General features: G+C 37.9%; 1 protein-coding gene and 1 long non-coding RNA gene across 7 annotated transcripts in view; one reads left to right on the top strand and one right to left on the bottom strand.

The window, feature by feature from the left end:
• The window catches only part of NTN4 (netrin 4), a 139,189-nt gene that overhangs the window by 59,593 nt on the left and 58,760 nt on the right, over positions 1-20,836 (top strand). For all 4 annotated transcript variants that reach the window (XM_061416958.1, XM_061416956.1, XM_061416957.1 and 1 more), the window contains 2 exons: positions 14,858-14,984; positions 17,863-18,051. In XM_061416958.1, coding sequence (XP_061272942.1) covers positions 14,858-14,984; positions 17,863-18,051 — 316 coding nt within the window. The remainder of the gene's footprint in view (positions 1-14,857; positions 14,985-17,862; positions 18,052-20,836) is intronic.
• Positions 1-20,836, bottom strand: part of LOC133247757 (uncharacterized) — a 72,723-nt gene that overhangs the window by 14,497 nt on the left and 37,390 nt on the right. For all 3 annotated transcript variants that reach the window (XR_009736483.1, XR_009736481.1, XR_009736482.1), the window contains one exon: positions 7,023-7,094. This is a non-coding gene — a long non-coding RNA (uncharacterized LOC133247757). The remainder of the gene's footprint in view (positions 1-7,022; positions 7,095-20,836) is intronic.

Genomic DNA, 20,836 nt, shown 5'->3' with positions numbered 1-20,836 from the left:
TATATCCATACAACAGAGTATTATCCAACCATAAAAAGGAATGCAGTACTGATACATGCTACAACAAGAATGAACCTTGAAAACATTAGCTGAGTGAGAGAAGCCAGACACAAAAGGCCCCGTACTGTATTATTCCTTTTATATGAAATGTCCAGGAGAGACAAATCCATAAAGACAAAGTAGGTTAGTGGTTGCTAGGAGTTGGAGCTTAGGGAGGAATGGGCAGTAACTGCTTAATGGACACAGATTTTCTTTTTGGAGTAATGGGAATGCCTTGGAATGAGATAATGGCAATGACTGCATAATTTTTTTTGGATATACTAGAAACTACTGAATTGTATACTTTAAAATAGTTAAAATGATACATTTTATGCTGTGTGAATATAATCTCAGTAGGAAAAAATCAAAAGCTGAAAAACAAACCAACCTATGGCTGGTTATAAAGGAACTTTACAAAATGAATATATTTCTTTTCAAGTCCCAGTCATTAGCTGGGACTGTTTTAAAAAGCACTAGCTTTGGATGGATGGGTATTGAGGCAAACCAGTTCTTTCAGTAGCTGCAGTTGTTGTTTCTGGATGTGTACAAATGACCACAGATTTGGTAATGACATTCTGATAGAGTTATCCAATAAGCATAAGTTTTAATATATCAGTATTTCCACCTTGATCATTCACATGAACATATTCAGTAATGAAGACTACGTTTTACATGGTTCACCTAGAAACAAGCAATTTTCCTATGTGAAAAGAAGCATCTGAATGAATTAATTTAACGAAAAAAAAAAAAAACAAAAACTATGGAAGAAAACATGCCCTAGCAATTGGCTTCTTGTACGACAATCAGGGGCTCATTTATCTTAAACAAGTCAACTTTTGTAACACCCTCTGCACTGTATAGAATACTGAGTGACAGTTAAACAGAACTGTCAAGAAAAGAGGAAAAACAGTGAGAAATGTGAAGTAGAATGAATTAAAATTGTAAGAGAATGCAAAATAGTCTGCGACAAGGAATTTTCTTTAAAATAACCAGAAGCTATGTGAACACATTGAGCAAGTGAAAAGTACTTAATAATCCCCCACAGCATTTCTAATAGAATTTACCTGGTCTTCTACTAATTATAAAAACCCATCTAAATCCTAAAAGACACTGAACAAAACCCCACAAGACCTTCCTTCATTCTTGTGTCAAATGCTGCTTGACAGATAAGTTGCTCACAAAATGAGTTCTAGTATTTCCCTTCACTTAATTTCTCAGGTTCTTGTCTGACAATTGTTGTGTTAATAGTTTTAACAGCATAGAAGTTATATACTGTTAACTCCACTTTCGCTCTTTCTTTCTAAAATTATTCAAATTAACTAGATAAAAATTTGAAATTATCCTTTTTACCCCTCAAGAAAGTTTATCCTAAGAAGTTATTTTAGGTGTTTGTGGGAAGGAAAAAAAAAAAATCTTCCTGATGACATCACTGTTCCAAGATGGAAGCCTCTAATATTTTTGGATTCTCTTGGGAGTTTTGTTCCCTGTTTTGCCACTGGCTTGCCTTGTGACCCTGGAAAAGCTTAAATATAAAAAGATAAGTGCAAAGTTAACTTATGAAAACAAGACTTAACTGAGATCAAATGAAGAACAGAGATGAAGTGGATCACATGGCTATGTAGCAACTGTTTCAGTAACTCAACACAGTAACCAGGTAGCAATCTGGCTTGAAACAGATTTCACATGTCGAATCTGTATACTAAGGTAGTTTCATATATAGTCTTTAAGTAAAATCAAAGTCTGCCTATAAACAAGAACGGCAGCAAGAATCTAATGGTATTTGTCAGTCTTCTCTTGCTCTGTACCTTGAAGAAATTGTAACTGTAGAAAAGGAGCTAACTTGACATTTTGAGGTAATTCCATAGATACACCAAAATAAATGTCTTAAAATCAGAGTGCCTTGCTTTATTTCCATTGTACACATGCAAATCTGAAACCAGATTATGCATGTAACCTAAGTATTCATTTGTAGGATTTATCCAAATAAGTAAGTCTGTTGGACAGACATCATTTTTAAAACCCTGTAGTCAGAAATAATACGTAAAGCTCATTGAAAACGAAAAGCAAATAAGAGATGGTTCTATGTAATGAAGTAAGGATAGAAAAAAAATCACCTAAATTGGTAATAGTTTGATTTTATCTAAATGTAATCTTCATAAGCCTCCTAGGCATCATAGTTTTTAGTTTAATGCTATTTACACTTTTATGGCTGAAATATTTATTACAGTTTCCACAGGAGAGATGAAGTGCCTGATGAAACGGAAAAAAACAAAGTTAGTAGAATTAATCTTGTAAAGATATGAGACATTCAAAACCCATTTAACTACATATAGCATGTTGAAATTCCACTTTTAGAAGTATACTCTTAAGTAGTCTACATGGAAGAACTTTAGGTAACATGTGGAGGATAAGAAATGGCAATATTTAAGGATATTCTTTTAAAGAGTAAAGTCATGATTCACACAGATATAAAATAAATACATGTCAACAATTTTATTTAACTCAGTAATTAATAAGGGGACAGTAAGACCTTACTACTGCTTCAAAGAAAAATTTAAAAAACCACACATACATTGGCAAATAAATAGATTTACAAAGAGGTGCAAAACAGGTCAATATGATAAGAATTGTTCAACTGCACTGTCAGACACAACTGACTTGCATTTCTGTGGAGAAGAACTATTTGCATTATCGTTAATTTTCTACAGCTTATGGAGTTGTGAAATAGTTCAGTGATAATAAAATGCAGATATGGACAGAAGACCTAAGTAGACATTTCTCCAAAGAAACATACAGATAGCCAACAGGCACGTGAAAAGATGTTCAGCATCAGTAATTATTAGAGAATGCAAATCAAACCGCAATGAGGTATTACCTCACAGCAGTTAGAATGGCCATCATTAAAATGTCTACAATAAATGCTGGAGAGGATGTGGAGAAATGGGAACCCTCCTACACTGTTGGTGGGAATGTAAATTGGTGCAGCTACTATAGAAAACTGTATGGAGGTTCATTAAAAAACTAAAGATATACTTACCATATGAACCAGTAATCCCACTTCTGGGCATATATCCAAAAAAGATGAAAACTCTAATTCAAAAAGATACATGCACCCCAGTATTCATAGCTGCAGTATTTACAACAGTCAAGAGATGGAAGCAATCTAAATGTCCATCAACAGATGAATGGATAAAGAAGATGTGGTGTGTATATGTATATATAAATATACATATGCAATGGAATATTACTCAGTCAATGCCAAAGAATGCTCAAACTACCACACAATTGCACTCATCTCACATGCTGGTAAAGTAATGCTCAAAATTCTCCAAGCCAGGCTTCAGCAATATGTGAACCGTGAAATTCCTGATGTTCAAGCTGGTTTTAGAAAAGGCAGAGGAACCAGAGATCAAATTGCCAACATCTGCTGGATCATGGAAAAAGCAAGACAGTTCCAGAAAAACATCTATTTCTGCTTTATTGACTATGCCAAAGCCTCTGACTGTGTGGATCACAATAAACTGTGGAAAATTCTGAAAAAGATGGGCATACCAGACCACCTGACCTGCCTCTTGAGAAATTTGTATGCAGGTCAGGAAGCAACAATTAGAACTGGACATGGAACAACAGACTGGTTCCAAATAGGAAAAGGAGTTCGTCAAGGCTGTATATTGTCACCCTGCTTATTTAACTTATATGCAGAGTACATCATGAGAAATGCTGGACTGGAAGAAACACAAGCTGGAATCAAGATTGCTGGGAGAAATATCAATAACCTCAGATATGCAGATAACACCACCCTTATGGCAGAAAGTGAAGAGGAACTAAACAGCCTCTTGATGAGAGTGAAAGTGGAGAGTGAAAAAGTTGGCTTAAAGCTCAACATTCAGAAAATGAAGATCATGGCATCTGGTCCCATCACTTCATGGGAAATAGATGGGGAAACAGTGGGAACAGTGTCAGACTTTATTTTTCTGGGCTCCAAAATCACTGCAGATGGTGACTGCAGCCATGAAATTAAAAGACGCTTACTCCTTGGAAGGAAAGTTATGACCAACCTAGATAGCATATTCAAAAGCAGAGACATTACTTTGCCAACAAAGGTTCGTCTAGTCAAGGCTATGGATTTTCCTGTGGTCATGTATGGATGTGAGAGTTGGACTGTGAAGAAGGCTGAGTGCCGAAGAATTGATGCTTTTGAACTGTGGTGTTGGAGAAGACTCTTGAGAGTCCCTTGGACTGCAAGGAGATCCAGCCAGTGCATTCTGAAGGAGATCAGCCCTGGGATTTCTTTGGAAGGAATGATGCTAAAGCTGAAACTCCAGTCCTTTGGCCACTTCATGCGAAACATTGACTCATTGGAAAAAACTCTGATGCTGGGAGGGATTGGGGGCAGGAAGAGAAGGGGACGACAGAGGATGAGATGGCTGGATGGCATCACTGACTTGATGGATGTGAGTCTGAGTGAACTCTGGGAGTTGGTGATGGACAGGGAGGCCTGGCGTGCTGCGATTCATGGGGTGGCAAAGAGTCAGACACGACTGAGCGACTGATCTGATCTGATCTGATTACTCATAAAAAAGAATAAAATGATGCCATTTGCAGCAACATGGATGGACCTAGAGATTATCATACTAAGTGAAATAAGTCAGAAAAAGACAAATACAATATAATATTGCTTATATGTGGAATATAAAAAAAGATACAAAAGAACTTATTACAAAACAGAAACAGACTCACAGACATATGAGTTATAGTTACCAAAGGAAAAGTAGAGGAGGGATAGATTAGGAGTTTTGGGCTAACAGATACAAATTCTATATATAAAACAGATAAACAACAAGAACCTCCTGTATAGCACAGGGAACTATATCTAATATCTTGTAATAACCTATAATGGAAAATAATTTGAAAAAGAATATATATATATATATTTATATATAATTGAATCACTTTGGTGTACACCTGAAATGAATACAACATTGTAAAGCAACTATACTTCAATTAAAAAGAAAAAAAAGCAGATATAATCTAGAAAAGTATGTTAGCCAGAACACTTAGTCTCTCTTTATGGGGGGTGGGTGCATTTCAAAGTTTATCACAATTTTATCCAATAGAAAGAATATTATTTGTTAATTAGAGAAAAATGCAAAGAAAAGTATTCTGATAACGTGGTTTTCCAAAAGATCCTGCATTGATCCTGCCCATGGTTATAAATAAAAGTAGTCCTTATCCCTGGACTCACAAAGAGAGATTTTCTTTATTCTAGGAAATCATCACTCTGAAAGCTAAGAGGAAATTGTACCTAAAATTTACTGAAGAACCCAAAATTTAAACTAAAGTGCTCACTTAACAAAACACAGTTGAGCTAATAGTACATTTTAAAACAATGGGAATATTTTAAAATATTTCACTTGGCTTTTAAAATAGGTTACTTTATTAACATTTTTTAACTCAAAAGTATTTTGAACTTGATTTGGAAGGTCCAAAAAGCTTTTCTCTGTCCTGGAGAAGTTTCTGCCTTTTTTTCTGCAGATACTGGGTTTGGAAGGTTTGATTTTGTATGTTTTGCTTTGTTTTGACCAATCATCTAATTTCTCAGCAAGGGCCATGTGGTATGTTGAAAGATAAACCACAGAACTTGATTTTAGTTAGTTCTCAGTTCTAGCTGTCATACTACAAAACAAAGGTCTACTGAAATACATCTTTAAGAAATCTTAAAATTAATGTCCACAGTTGGGAATACATAGATCTAGTAGCATTTGGAAATTCTGTGTATGTGAATTCATGCTTCCGAATAGTACCTCAGCTACTGATTTCTTCTGATAAATAGCATGCACAATGGCACAGAAAAACTGCCATTTAGATATACAAATCAAAGCTTTGGGGCATACAAAGTTTTGTACATTAAAAAAATGGAAATAAGCCAACAGCCTGAATCTTAACTTTGACTTGAATCATTAGGTTATGTACAATGTTTGACTTACCATTCTTATAAATTAAAACTAACTGTAAAAGCCATCACATTACACAGTATTACTATCTATCCTTACCAGATCATATCAATTAGGGAGAACAGATAACAAAAGGGAGGCTATTCACAAAGAGCAAATCTTTAATTAGAATGTATTTACATACTTTCCTGTTATCTCCATTTGCAAATTTATTCAGGGGAGTTTCTAAGTTAAGGCAGTAAAGAATCTGCCTGTAATGCAGGAGACCCTAGGTTCGATTCCTGGGTCGGGAATATCCCCTGGAGAAGGGATAGGCTACCCACTCCTGTATTCTTGGGCTTCCCTTGTAGCTCAGCTAGTAAAGAATCCGCCTGCAATGTGGGAGACCTGGGTTCAATCTCTGGGTTGGGAAGATCTCCTGGAGAAGGGAAAGGCTACCCACTCCAGAATTCTGGCCTGGAGAATTCCATGGACTATAGCCCATGGAGTCACAAAGAGTTGGACAGGACTGATTGACTTTTACTTCTAAGACTTGTTAACACCTGCAGTGGCCCACAAATGCCCCTAGGAGGCATCAGAATTTCCAAGGTACAGATAGATTTTACATTGCACCAATAAGAATCTAAAAATATTCTCTACTCCTACATGCCCTGAACTTATTGATGCCAGGCGTGGGAAATGGGGCCAATCTTCCTATATTCACCCATTGCCAAAACTGCTAGGCTTCTCAGAGGAAGAGGACAAATAATCCATTCAAGAACAGAATACCCTTGAAATGACTCACTTTGAGTCCATACCAACCTTCATCCTGAGGAACTCTTCAAGGACAGACAAATTGGTTTGAAACATCAATATTATTTAACACACTGAAGATATTTGGCCAAAGTAGATCTCTCAAAAATCCTACTCCCCAGGGTCATTTAAGGGTTAGGATGGTGACTCTGGAGTCAGACTGCTATAGAATTCTTGGGTAAATTACTTAAGCTTCAGTTTTCTAATTTGTAAAATGACAGCAATAGTTATACCTACCTTATAGGGTTCTTATGGGGCTTCCCTGGTGGCACAGTTGGTAAAGAATCCACATGCAATGCAGGAGGCTGCCTGTAATATAGGAGACCTGGGTTCAGTCTCTGGGTTGGGAAGATCCCCTGGAGAAGGAAATGGCAACCCACTCCAGTATTCTTGCCTGGGAAATCCCACAGACAGAGGATCCTGGAGGGCTATAGTCCATGGGCTTGCAAGAGTTGGACACGATTTAGCAACTAAAATACTATGGGTTCTTGTGTAAATCCAATGAATTAATATTTATACAGTGCCTAGAACAGCACCTGGTACATAGTAAGTGCTAATCAATATTAACTACTACTATTATTTTGATTATTTATCATCATCATCTTCATCTTTATTCTCATTTCCCTCCCTGATTAACCTTATGCCTTAGGCTTACAGTAACTCTCTACATAGCATCATATTTACCAGTGTGACTTGTCCAAAAGTGCTCTGGACAAAGCTAAATATCTTTCAACCCTGTTCTGTCCCAAATCCTGCTTGGTGACAAACAAAAGTACCCCATTCCCACTTCAAATGAATAATTAGCACCCTTTCTTCTTGGGAAGTTTTGAAAATGGACTTAAACTCAATAACTAAGGTTCTCCATGTTCCATTGAATATATATTGGCTGAATGAAAAAAATTAACACATATCAATTGAAAACCTATTATATGCCAGTTAATAAGGATTCAAAGAAATTTAAGCCATAGTTTCTTCCCTGCAAGAGCTTACAATCTATCAGAGAGATGTATATAAACACATGATTACCATACAGTGTACTTAAATGCAGTTTTGTTATGAAATTTGCATTGGCCCCATGCATTTTTTCCAGGTTTGTCAGCCAGTTACTTGGCACCTTAGTGCAGTAGGGACAGTTTATCTTTGGCTCCTTCCCTCTCTTTAGACATTCCCTTTCCCTCCACCAGAAAGCTACTTCCTTCTTTAGGCAACTCTGAGTACAGTTCTAAAATTGAGAACAGATGGTTATAATCCCTGCTGATATGTTTGCTGCTAATAATTTAAGGATTTTCGGTTTCTGAGCTTAAGTCCCTTTTTGTAGGGAGCTCTTGAACCTAAAACGATATTCAGGGCCTAAAGGAATGAGTTCTGATAGGAAGAATTTCAGGCAACAGGCTGACTGGGAAGAGAGAAGTCTCCTGTGGCTGATTTTCATTCTTTAATCATAATTGTTTCTGCTCTATACCTATTTTATTGCTCATGCTTTCTTACAAGACCTGTTTTCTCTAGTGTTCAAGTATAGACCAAAGAATAGATTGTAGAGCTTTTCCACTGCTTACAATCCTGCGATATATATATTATTGGGCAAGGGTTTGAAATATTCAGTCTTCATTTTACTCCATTCTAACACTATGTTTCAAGCCTCCTTTTACCAAACTCAATTATTGTGCTACATGTTCACCATAGAACTCCCACTTCTGTTAAATTGAAATATGCATACCTTTAATAGAGGTAGAGAAAGATTTTATTTGTTAATGAAAAGAATGTTTTCCTCACAGTGCTTTCTAGTCAAGGGTTTGTGCTGTAGCATTGTGGTGACTGTTTTTGTCCTGCTTAAGAGGAGCAGGTTCTAACAGGCTAGCCCATTGTTAGAATTTATCTCTTTTCATACATAAGAAGTTCATTCATTTGGAAGCTAATCCTTTTCTCTAAAAGGGACATACTATCTCTTTAGAAATTAAATCAGTTTTTTTGCCTTTACATCTTTTCTAAAGTTGCTGCAAAGCACTGTTCCACTTTTGTAAATCATTTATCAGCGCTAAATGAAGGTCTGTGAATTGCCATAGCTGCCTTTAAGAGGGCAATTTTCTTAGGATCATAGAATGGGCACTGTTTGTGTTCTCTTTTCACAAACATTTTTTAAAGTTCCAATGATGGTATGAAAGGATATTCATTTTCCATTGAAATTCAAAGTTGAATGGTAAAGAAAGAAAATAAAATCATGTATATAAAAACAATAATGGCACAGGAGCCCAAGGAAAGTACCCAATTGATGAAATTGAAGAATTTCTGAATACTTGGCTGTAAAATCTTTTTTTTCCCACTAACTTTCATTATAAATTGTAGTAGGACTTGAACAATAGTTGGTTCTTTCTTTCTTGGAGAGCAGCTGGGAAGCAAATTTTATCAGACATTGATAAAAGAATTCAGTTAATTTGAGTCTTCCAAAGCTTTAACCATATTTATTATTTGCTTTGGTATTTCCATTATAATGAATGTCTGTTGATGATAAAATATACCTTTATTTGGAAGGCAGGTGCTAGAATGACAGTCTGATTACTTTTCTCATAAGCAATGGGGAAAATGCAGTACAGAAGGAGGAAAACAGTAAGAGAAAAATCAGAAAGAATGAAACTTATTTTAGTTTTGGTATACTCATTATCGACATATGCAAATCCATCTTCAGAGACTATTAACATTTACTTTTTCATTTCTGCCACATCAGGTAGTGCCTGCTAAAAAGGAGAGATATTCTCCTAACTCTCCCTTATTTGACTTTCACATTATTTGGAAACACTCTTGGTGAAATGGTAATAGGACCTGCCATATGACATTTAAGGCTTATTTGGTAGCTTAGAAAGGATTATGGGTAGTTGCCTTCAACCAGGCAGTATTCACAATACACAGAGGCAGGCCTTAGAATCATAGAACCTCAAGCCACTCCAGTACTCTTGCCTAGAAAATCCCATGGATGGAGGAGCCTGGTAGGCTGCAGTCCATGGGGTCGCTAAGAGTTGGACATGAATGAGCAACTTCACTTTGACTTTTCACTTTCATGCATTGGAGAAGGAAATGGCAACCCACTCCAGTGTTCTTGCCTGGAGAATCCCAGGGACGGCAGAGCCTGATGGGCTGCTGTCTATGGGGTCACACAGAGTCAGAAATGACTGAAGCGACTTAGCAGCAGCAGCAGCAAGACTCAGTTCAGTTCAGTTCAGTCACTCAGTCGTGTCCGACTCTTTGCGACCCCATGAATTGCAGCATGCCAGGCCTCCCTGTCCATCACCAACTCCCGGAGTTCACTCAAACTTACATCCATTGAGTCGGTGATGCCATCCAGCCATCTCATCCTCTGTCATCCCCTTTTCCTCCTGTCCCCAACCCCTCCCAGCATCAGAGTCTTTTCCAATGAGTCAACTCTTCGCATGCGGTGGCCAAAGTACTGGAGTTTCAGCTTTAGAATCATTCCTTCCAAAGAACACCCAGGACTGATCACCTTAAGACTAAAAGGACCTTAAAAGTTGTCAAAGCCAATCTTCCATTTAATGTTTAAATATTCTACACTATCTTGATAAGCGATTGTCCAACCCTTATGCTTAACATTGCCAATGGCCAGATTCTCACAACCTCCTGCCATGGACAATTTCTTCAAGTCTATGTTTGCTGACTACTAGAGGGCCTTCTGCCCCCAAAGAACAATTAAAAATGAGCTTTTCTAAGCAAGATGGGTTATCTTACAATGACAAATTTGAAAGATAATAATTTCCTCATTTTGTTCCCACATAGATTCTTAGAGCCTTACATATGAAGGAGCAGTATTTTCTCTTCTGTGTCTATTTACCTCTAATATATCATATTTGTCACCAAAGTAGACAGGTATTCATGAGCAAGCTGTTCTAGTAATCCCTTAAATTTCTTATTCAAAGTTTGTATGATTCCCTCCCTGTATGGGATATAGTAAGAAACTTTTGACATCAATGGAGAAATGTACTCTCAGTATAATGGAGGGGTTTATGAAATTCATAGACTATCAAAAATGCCAAGGTATAACTCTTGTATAATTAGGGTTGTAGATTTGTTGTTAAAGATGAATTCTCATTTCCCAGTTACACAGCCAGACACCTCTCTTTTTCAACTAAGCCTTAAATACATAATCCCATTTTCCTGCTCTTTATCTAGTTTATGTTTGTGTACCAAACAAGAGCTTTGTTTAACTTGTTACTAAAGTTTCCTTTTTCTGTTTTTTTTTTCCCCAGTGAAGACCTAGTTTCACTTGCACATTTTTCACAAGCATCAAATAGTGGGTGATCTTTCAAGCTTGAACAGTAACAGTTGTATCGCTGAGAAAGGATTTCTTGTTTCAAATGGTCTAGGTAATGATTTACAACTATTTTTAGTAATTCTCAAAATGACAGTTCCTTGACTTTTTCTGTGTGCAGAAATATTTGCTGGGCTGGCATCTTTCAGACCCCGGGAGGTTCATCCCAATCCTTGCATGTGGGTGCAAGGAAGTGCTCTGAGATCCTTACTCCAGAGGGAACTGACCGGTCCACATCATCTTGTGATGCACGTGAATGTTTGATGAGGTTCCCTAAGTGTCTTTGGTCTCCTGAGTTCTGGAATTTGTGGACCAGGACTAACCAGAGTTGGGTGAAATTACATACAGCCCTGGGGCATTCCAAGACCAAACCTGATAAACTGACTTATAATGATAGTTTAGTTTCTCTAAAGAAAAATAGCAATAATTTGCAGCAGAATCCGCTTGCAGTGCTGGAGGTATATATATATATATATATGCTGGATATATATATATACACACACCTATATATAACTGATTCATTTTGCTGTATACCTGGAACACAATGTTGTAAATCAACTATACTCCAGTAAAAAATTTTTAGTTAAAAAAATATGACGTAAATGAACTTATGTATGAAACAGAAACAGACTCATAGAGAGAACACACTTGGGATGCCATGGGGGTGTGGGGGAGGGAAGGAGTGAGAGTTTGGGGCTAGCAGATACGAGCTATTATATACAGGGTGGATAAACAGCAAGCTACTTTATAGCACTGGGCACTATATTCATGGTCCTGTGATAAATCATAATGGAAAAGAATATGAATATGCATAACTGAACTACTTTGCTGTATAGCAGAAAGTAATACAACATTGTAAATCAACTATATTTCAATTAAGAAAAAGAATCTTACCTTGTAGGAGTTATTTGATAGAATTTTTTTTTTCATGATGATAAGAATGTTGAATTTAAAAGATTTAATAAAAAGCAGTTGGACTAGAACATTTCTACCAGAATATATGAAAAATTAGATATTCAGGAGCTAGGATGAAAACACCTCATTCTTATAGAGTAGTGAACATTGAATTCCTGCAGCTCTCCAAATTTAAGTGCAAAGTTGTCTTTAGCTCTTAGCTGGATGTGTGAATAGTTATGTATAGTAAACTCCTAACAACTCCATGGGACTTTATGTATAAACAAGTCCTAGCTTTGTTGTATAAACAAGTCTTTTCACAAAGAAAAGCCCAAGAAAAAAGGTAACTATAATTCATCTCATGCTTGGGCATTCCAAGAACAAAACCAATACATTGAATCTATAATATTAGCTGAGTTTCTATAAAGAAAATCAACAAAAATTTTTGTAACATATTGCACTCTGAGTCAATTCTACCATTTAAAAAATCTATATCCTAGCTAATCCCTAAGAACTAAAAGGACAGCTATAGTTCATTTTCATTAAGCACAAAAACCTTTGTTTATAATACATAGAAACTAAATTTAGCAAGATGGCTCTTAGGTATCATGTGATTCATTCACAAGTAGCCTGTGGACTTCCAAGCCCTGAATAATTCCTGCACTTGAATTTTATGTGTACATAAAGGTCCACAGTAGTCACATAACACACTTGGATAATGCATATGCTATTCCCAGAGCGCCTCTACCAGTGGAACCAAAGAAATATATTCCAAGAGAATGAAAAGAGAAAGGAGACTTTGGGTAGACAACGCAACTTTCTCAAGTGTTAAGTTAGGTCAAGCAGTAATACCTCAATGTATTGGTTGTAGCTATTTCCACATTTGTTGAACCCTAAGATTAATTTTATTTCTGGCCAGTCTAAGTACGTCTCATTTTTAGTAGTTCCTTTATCATCGCAGTCAGAATATTTCAGATATATTGAAATAAACTTTGTTCATAGATTTTCTGTAACCTCCCAGAACCACAGCTTCGTTAATTTTGTTTCCTCTTCCTGGAAAGTCTCTTCCCTTCTGCCTGTCAGAAATACTGCCCAACTTCAACGCCCGTCTGTCTCATAAAGTCCTTAGTCACTGTTAATCTACTGTGATTTCTGCATCTTTTGAACTCCAACATAATTTTCTTTCTTAGGTATTTATTTATTGTCTTGTTTATGCATAATTTTTTTATGTAAATCTTTTTTATCCAGCTACATTGTACTTTGCTTAAAGACAGAAATCATGTTTTGTAACGCTTTGTGTATCAAACATTGCCTAATATAGCAACTTTCTCTAGTAGGTATTCATTAAATAATTATAAATGGTTGATATAACTTATTACCTCTGCATTGATTTATTTTTTATACTGTTTCTCAAGAAAAAACAAACAATACTTCATAGATCCAAGTTTGGGACTCTGTCTCTGAGCTACTTCAAAAAACGTTCGTTTGTACAGTCATGATATCATGTGTCAATAAATTCATTGTGGTACTGGAATTCATGGCAAACTTAGTTATTAGGAAGTATTCCAGATGATCCCAAATACTAATTTTTAGAAGTTATTGATGAGATAATACAAAATATTAAAATTCTCATAAAATGCTCAGATCCCAAATAATTCTGTTAGGGGCAGCACACTGATTGAAACCTTCCACCCTGGCCAGGCACCATAGTAACCATTTGCATAAGTTGTTTTACGACAGGAGGTCCTGGTAAAGAACAGAGAACTAATAAGCCTCCACCAACCAGAAGAGTTCGGGAAAGGTCAAAAGGAGACACCACAGGTCCGACCACCTCCCAGAATCCTTCTCTCTGGCATCCATTTTGGCTGAACAAGGCGTGCACCACCAAGAAGGACTCTTGAGTCAGAATGATTGGCTAAAGACAATCTGGAAACTAATCCCATCACCATAAAACCCAATAAAACCATATAAAAACCCATAAAACCCATAAAACCCCATAAACTATCACCATAAAAGCCATGTGGCAGAGCTGTTCTCCTGGGTTCCCTTACCCTACTGCTCTCCACCCGAGTGCCCTTTCTCAATAAAATCTCTTGTTTTGTCAGCACATGTGTCTCCTTGGACAATTCTTTTCCGAGTGTTAGACAAGAGCCCAGTTTCGGGCCCTGGAAGGGGTCCCCCTTCCTGCAACAATTCCACTAAAATATTTTTCCTTGTGAGAAATACTATTTTTAAAACCCTCAGCTACTCTGAATTATGGGATTAAAAGAAAATGCCCAGTATTATGACAAAATGTCTTCAAAGCCTTAAAAATATACAGATGATGACTGTTTGACTTTACTTCTAGAAAACACATTCCAAATAAATGAAGATGTACACAATAGCTACAAGGATATTAATTATAGAATTAAAATATACTGTATAAAAATATATGAAAACCTAAATAACCAAAAATAGGTGATTGGTCAAATAAACTGTATATTGTACAAGGAAATCATTAAATGGGTGTTGTACAAAAACATTTAATGACATGGAAAGGTCTACATTTTCTGTATTGAAGATGTATCACTTTTGTGTAAAGAATAAAAAAAAATTTGAAGTATTAAAAATTTAAGTAAATGCCTAGCAATTATCTCAGAATTGCTTATTTGGGTCATGTATCCTGCTGTCAAGAAAATATATATTTTGTAGTTTTTTGAATTAACAGCAAAGACAAACCAAAGAAAGGATCTCTCATCTTGATGATTAATATCTTCAAGTGAATGAATGGCATATGGCTAAAGCCAATGAACGAGATGAGCTTGTGGGAAGAATGTTCTTTCCTAGCGTTGTTTGTGCTCTTAGCTCTTACTTTTCTTTGCAGGTCCATGGAAAGTGTATATGTAAGCACAACACAGCGGGCACCCACTGCCAACACTGTGCACCTTTATATAACGACCGCCCCTGGGAGGCAGCTGATGGAAAAACAGGGTCTCCAAATGAGTGCAGAAGTAAGTACCAAGTCCACAGACTCAGAAGTCTTCTTTGTTAAGTAAACATCTGTAGACTTCTCGTTTGTTGTCTTGAGAAACACAATATTAAGTGGTAGGTTACAGATGCTAACCTACACAAACATAGCCCATATCACTGCCCACTGTGACTTCAGCCATTGGAAACAATTCAGTTCAGTTCAGTTCAGTTCAGTCACTCAGTCGTGTCTGACTCTTTGCGACCCCATGAATCGCAGCAGGCCAGGCCTCCCTGTCCATCACCAACTCCCAGAATTCACTCAGACTCATGTCCATCGAGTCAGTGATACCATCCAGCCATCTCATCCTCTGTCGTCCCCTTCTCCTCCTGCCCCCAATCCCTCCCAGCATCAGAGTCTTTTCCAATGAGTCAACTCTTCGCATGAGGTGGCCAAAGTACTGGAGTTTCAGCTTCAGCATCATTCCTTCCAAAGAAATCCCAGGGCTGATCTCCTTCAGAATGGACTGGTTGGATCTCCTTGCAGTCCAAGGGACTCTCAAGAGTCTTCTCCAACACCACAGTTCAAAAGCATCAATTCTTCAGTGCTCAGGAAACAATTACTGCTTGCAAAGTCGCTGGTATGACTGTTTTGCCAAAAATGTGTTGCTTATTTGCTGGGACTCTATGTTGAACCTGAGCACCCTTCTTGAGAGTTTGACATAATAAAAACATGGCCAGACACAGAGCAACTGAGGTTTAGAGTTCACAGATACTGAATTATAATAATGAAAATAGGTATCTTGAATTCAGTTCTCAAAACAATCCTATAAAGTAGGTGGTGTTAATCCCATATTGCTGCTGCTGCTGCTAAGTCGCTTCAGTCGTGTCTGACTCTGTGCGACCCCATAGACAGCAGCCCACCAGGCTCCCCTGTCCCTGGGATTCTCCAGGCAAGAATACTGGAGTGGGTTGCCATTTCTTTCTCCAATGCATGAAGGTGAAAAGTGAAAGTGAAGTCACTCAATCATGTCCGACTCTGAGCGACCCCATGGACTGCAGCCTACAGGGCTCCTCCATCCATGGGATTTTCCAGGCAAGAGTACTGGAGTGGGGTGCCATCACCTTCTCCTAATCCCATATTAGAGATCAGTAAACTGAGGTCCAATAAAATTTTAAGTATCTTGCCAAAGTTAGTAAATGATAGAGTCAGGACTTGATCCCTAGTTTTCAGACTCCAAATTAAATACTTTTTTCTAGAATACCATAATGCCTGTCTCTTCACTTATACTTTTAAAAACAAATTAGATTTGAAACTATGCCAGTTCATCAAGAATGAGACTAACACTGTCATGGCTGACTTTGGGTTTGAGGTTTGAGATTAGATAGAAGAGTAAAAAATATGGGAATGTGAACCATTTTTTTCTTTGCAATTAAAAATGAAGCACACATGAATATACAGGCACCGAGAAATGCACGTGCCCATAACAATGTTTACACTAACAAACTTCAACTTTACTAGGATTTAAAGGCAAATACAGTGGGTAAAATTGTGGGAAGTCTCTTCCCATAGGTAATTTGGAATCATAACTGATTTATTTTAGTTTCACGGAAATGTACAGGATTTCCTCTAAGCATAAATCTTAAATTATCTTATAGTATGCTTTTTAAAGACTATGAATCTGGTCAAAATATCATAACACATCAAGGAAACAATGAAAAACAATAGCAAAAACATTTTCAAATACAGCTGACCTCCAGGAAAAAGTTCAGATCCTTATTCTAAATCAATCAAGAGAATCTAAAGAATTTCTTCCGAATTCCTAGAGTGCCATTATGACCCTTTCCACAGAAACCAGCTGCGTGTCTAAATACATATAGAACACAGAGACTTGTCACTTGGTGCTACTTACTATAATCTTAGAAATGACTTTGAGAATCTGTTACATAAGAAACTTGCAAGCCTCTCCCATAAGAAAATTAAGGCCTCTTTAGGAGACCACCTCATACTCACCAGTACAATAACTGAAGAACAGTACTTCATGAAAGGCAAATCAATCTATCTGCCAAGTTACTAACCCCTGTGCACCAGAGGTTTCCTTCTAGGTTTGAAGGAAGGTGGGAGGGAGAGAAGGATGAAAGAGAAGGAAGGAAGAAAGGAAAGAAACTACTGAGGGCCAGAGGAAACAGGGTGAATAGGGATGGGGAGACTAGAGTTCTTAATATATAAACCTGCTTACACTGTTTTGACTCCTGTATTGTGAAAATGTATACTATTCAAAAAACTAAATTAAAAAAAAATGAAGTACAATTGATTTACAATGTTGTGTTAATTTCTGCAGAGTGATTCAATTTTACATACATAAGGCTTCCCAGGTGGCATTAGTGGTAAAGAACTCGCCTGCCAGTGCATAAGAGACACAGGTTTGATCCCTGGAGGAGGGAATGGCAACCGATCCTGGTATTCTTACTTGGGGAATCCCATGGGCAGAGGAACCTGGCGGGCTACAGTCTTTAAGGGACGAAAGAGTCGGACACGACTGAAGCAACTTGACACACACACACACACACACACACACACACACACACACACCACACATGTATTCTTTTTTCCATATTCTTTTCTATTATGGTTTATCACAGTTTATTGAATGTAGTTCCCTGTGCTATTACAGTAGAACCTCATTGTTTATCCATTCTATATGTAATAGTTTGCATCTGCTAACCCCAAACTCCTACTCTATTCTTTCCCCATCCTCGCACCCTCTTGGCAACCACAAGTCTGTTTTCTACTTATGAATCTGAAAAAACTAATTTTTAAAAAAATTTAGCAGTCAATTTGCCCTACTTGTAACTGAATACTAGAGAAACTGTCATTTTATTTTTAATTCTTTGTTTTCCTCTGATTCTTCTTTCCCCCAGCCTGCAAGTGCAATGGACATGCTGACGCCTGTCACTTTGACATTAATGTGTGGGAGGCATCAGGGAATCGTAGTGGCGGCGTCTGCAATGACTGTCAGCACAACACAGAAGGTCAACACTGCCAGCGATGTAAGCCAGGCTTCTACTGGGACCTCCGAAGACCTTTCTCTGCCCCAGATGCTTGCAAATGTAAGTGAACTCATGGTTATGGGGGGAAAAGTTTGATTCTTACAAAAGAGATGACACTGCATCCTTCATTTGCTCACCCAAGGGAGAGAGGTCATGAAATTCTCAGACAATCCACTCATACACTTCAGTTAACTTCATTGATAAGGGGTAAAAATTGTCAGGTGGGCACAGTACGATAGTCATAAAAACAATCTCCTTACTCACTCTCCATGAAATAAAATTGTCTCCTATAGCACCATATTTTGGAAAACAAGATGACTAATAACAGGGAAAAAAGAATGATCAAAAGGAAGATATATTTAAGATTATCTTCAGCTCAGTTCAGTCGGTCAGTCATGTCCAACTCTTTGCAACCCCATGAACTGCAGCACGCCAGGTTTCCCTGTCCATCACCAACTCCCAGAGCTTGCTCAAACTTCTGTCCATCAAGTTGGTGATGCCATCCAACTATCTCATCCTCTGTCATCCCCTTCTCCTGCCTTCAATCTTTCCCAGCATCAGGGTCTTTTCCAATGAGTCAGCTCTTCTCACTAGGTGGCCAAAGTATTGGAGTTTCAGCTTCAGCATCAGTCCTTCCAATGAATATTCAGGGTTGATTGTCTTTAGAATTGACTAGTTAGATCTCCTTGCAGTCCAAGGGACTCTCAAGAGGCTTCTCCACCACTACAGTTCAAAAGCATTAATTCTGCAGTGCTCAAATTTTCTTAAGACCAAATATATGAGTAGGACACAGACAATAATGGACTCAAACTGATGAAATAAAGAGTGGTTATCTGCACTTGGGTCATTCTTGTTTTCATGTCTGCAGTGAACTTGAACATCTGAAAAATGACAGATTTTGGTTCCACTGTGAATGCAATCTGGTTGACTCTGCTGTAAGGTACCATGGTATCATAAATGAATTTAGAACATAACAGTAATTCCTTACATTCCCTCCAAATACTAAACTATTAAAGAATGGGTTCTGCTTTTTGTTGGCATAAATCCAATAAGAGGTTTTTTTCCAAAGAAAGAGTATAATTCTCAAAGATCTGCCCAGTTAATGAGACATTCTCTGAAACATGACTATGAAGGATGTAGACAGAGCTTAAGTAAAAGTCCAGTGTGGATGAATAGTTCCTCTAACTACATGAGCATTTACATGTCTCTTGACTCAGATGATTAGATCACAGAAACCACTCAAGACTGTTAATGGAGATGAATGATCATGCCCTTCCTTTTCCCACTAAGGACTCTACGCTAGGTCAAAAAACAGAGACAGGAAAGGAACAATACAATGGGAAACAATCATTTAAAATCTTGAGTTTGTTTTTAATTTAAAGGAAAAATTCTGTTGCTCTTGAAAAAACAGTTTTGACATAAGGCAAGAGGTATTTACATGAAATATGAGTGGGCTTGTTAACAGGCTTTTTTCTCTTATATTGTTGAAGATAGAATGTGGAACAGCTCACTTTCAACACTAAGCCCCAAACTTTGATTTACGTCACAATATTTCTCCAAGAATTGTTTTACTCCTGTTTTTTTTCTGTACTCAGTTCAGTTCAGTTCAGTCACTCAGTCATGTCCGACTCTTTGAGACCCCATGGACTGCAGCATGCCAGGCTTCCCTGTCCCTCACAAACTCCTGGAATTTACTGAAATTCATGTTCCTTGAGTCGGTGATGCCATCCAACCATCTCATCCTCTGTTGTCACTTTCTCGTCCCGCCTTCAATCTTTCCCAGCATCAGGGTCTTTTCAAATGAGTCAGTTCTTCACATCAGGTGGTCAAAGTATTGGAGTTTCAGCTTTAGCATCAGTCCTTCCAGTGAATATTCAGGACTGATTTGCTTTAGGATGGACTGGTTGGATCTCCTTGCAGTCCAAGGGACTCTCAAGAGTCTTTTCCAACACCACAGTTCAAAAACATCAGTGCTCAGCTTTCTTTACAGTCCAACTCTCACATCCACACATGACAACTGGAAAAACCATAGCCTTGACTAGACGGACCTTTGTTGGTATTATTTGACCTGAGGCCAAACTATGGTGGAGGTAATGAAAAGGTCCCATGCACGCACTGCTATACTCAGTGTCCCCAATCCTGCAGCAGGCCACCGCCGACCCACGCCTCCACCAGAGACTCCTGGACACTTATGGGCAAGTCTGGGTTAGTCTCTTGTGGGGTCACTGCTCCTTTCTCCTGGGTCCTGGTACATACAAGATTCTGTTTGTGCCCTTTGAGTGTCTGTTTCCCCAGTCGTGTGTAAGATCTAGCGACTCTATGGTGGGTTAATGGCAGCCTCCTCCCAAAGGGCTTATGCCATACCCAGGTCTAGTGCACCCAGAGCCCCTGCCCCTGAAGCAATCCATTTCTGACCTGTACCTCCTCTGGAGACACCCAAACACAGTTCTGTCTCAGTCTCTGTGGGGTCTCCAGTCCTGGTGTGTACAAGGTATGTTTGAGCCCTCTGAGCTTCTCTGGCCAGTATGCGATTTGATTCTAAATGCTATTTCTGTATTCAGACTTTAATTTTTTAATTTTATTTGGAGGATAATTGCTGTACAACATTGTGTTTGTTTCTGCTGTAACATAGTGAATTAGCAAATTCAGACTTAAATTGAAGAAAGTGGGGAAAACCACTAGACCATTCAGGTATGACCTAAATCAAATCCCTTATGATTATACAGTGGAAGTGAGAAATAGATTTAAGGGACTAGATCTGATGGACAGAGTGTCTGATAGGAGACAGGGATCCAGACCATCCCCATGGAAAAGAAATGCTGTACAGGAGACAGGGATCAAGACC

Source organism: Bos javanicus, chromosome 5 (assembly GCF_032452875.1).
Source record: "Bos javanicus breed banteng chromosome 5, ARS-OSU_banteng_1.0, whole genome shotgun sequence".
In the NCBI taxonomy this organism is placed as follows: Eukaryota; Metazoa; Chordata; class Mammalia; order Artiodactyla; family Bovidae; genus Bos; species Bos javanicus.
Note: the sequence above shows the minus strand (reverse complement) of the source record. Positions and strands in the feature narration are given on the sequence as shown.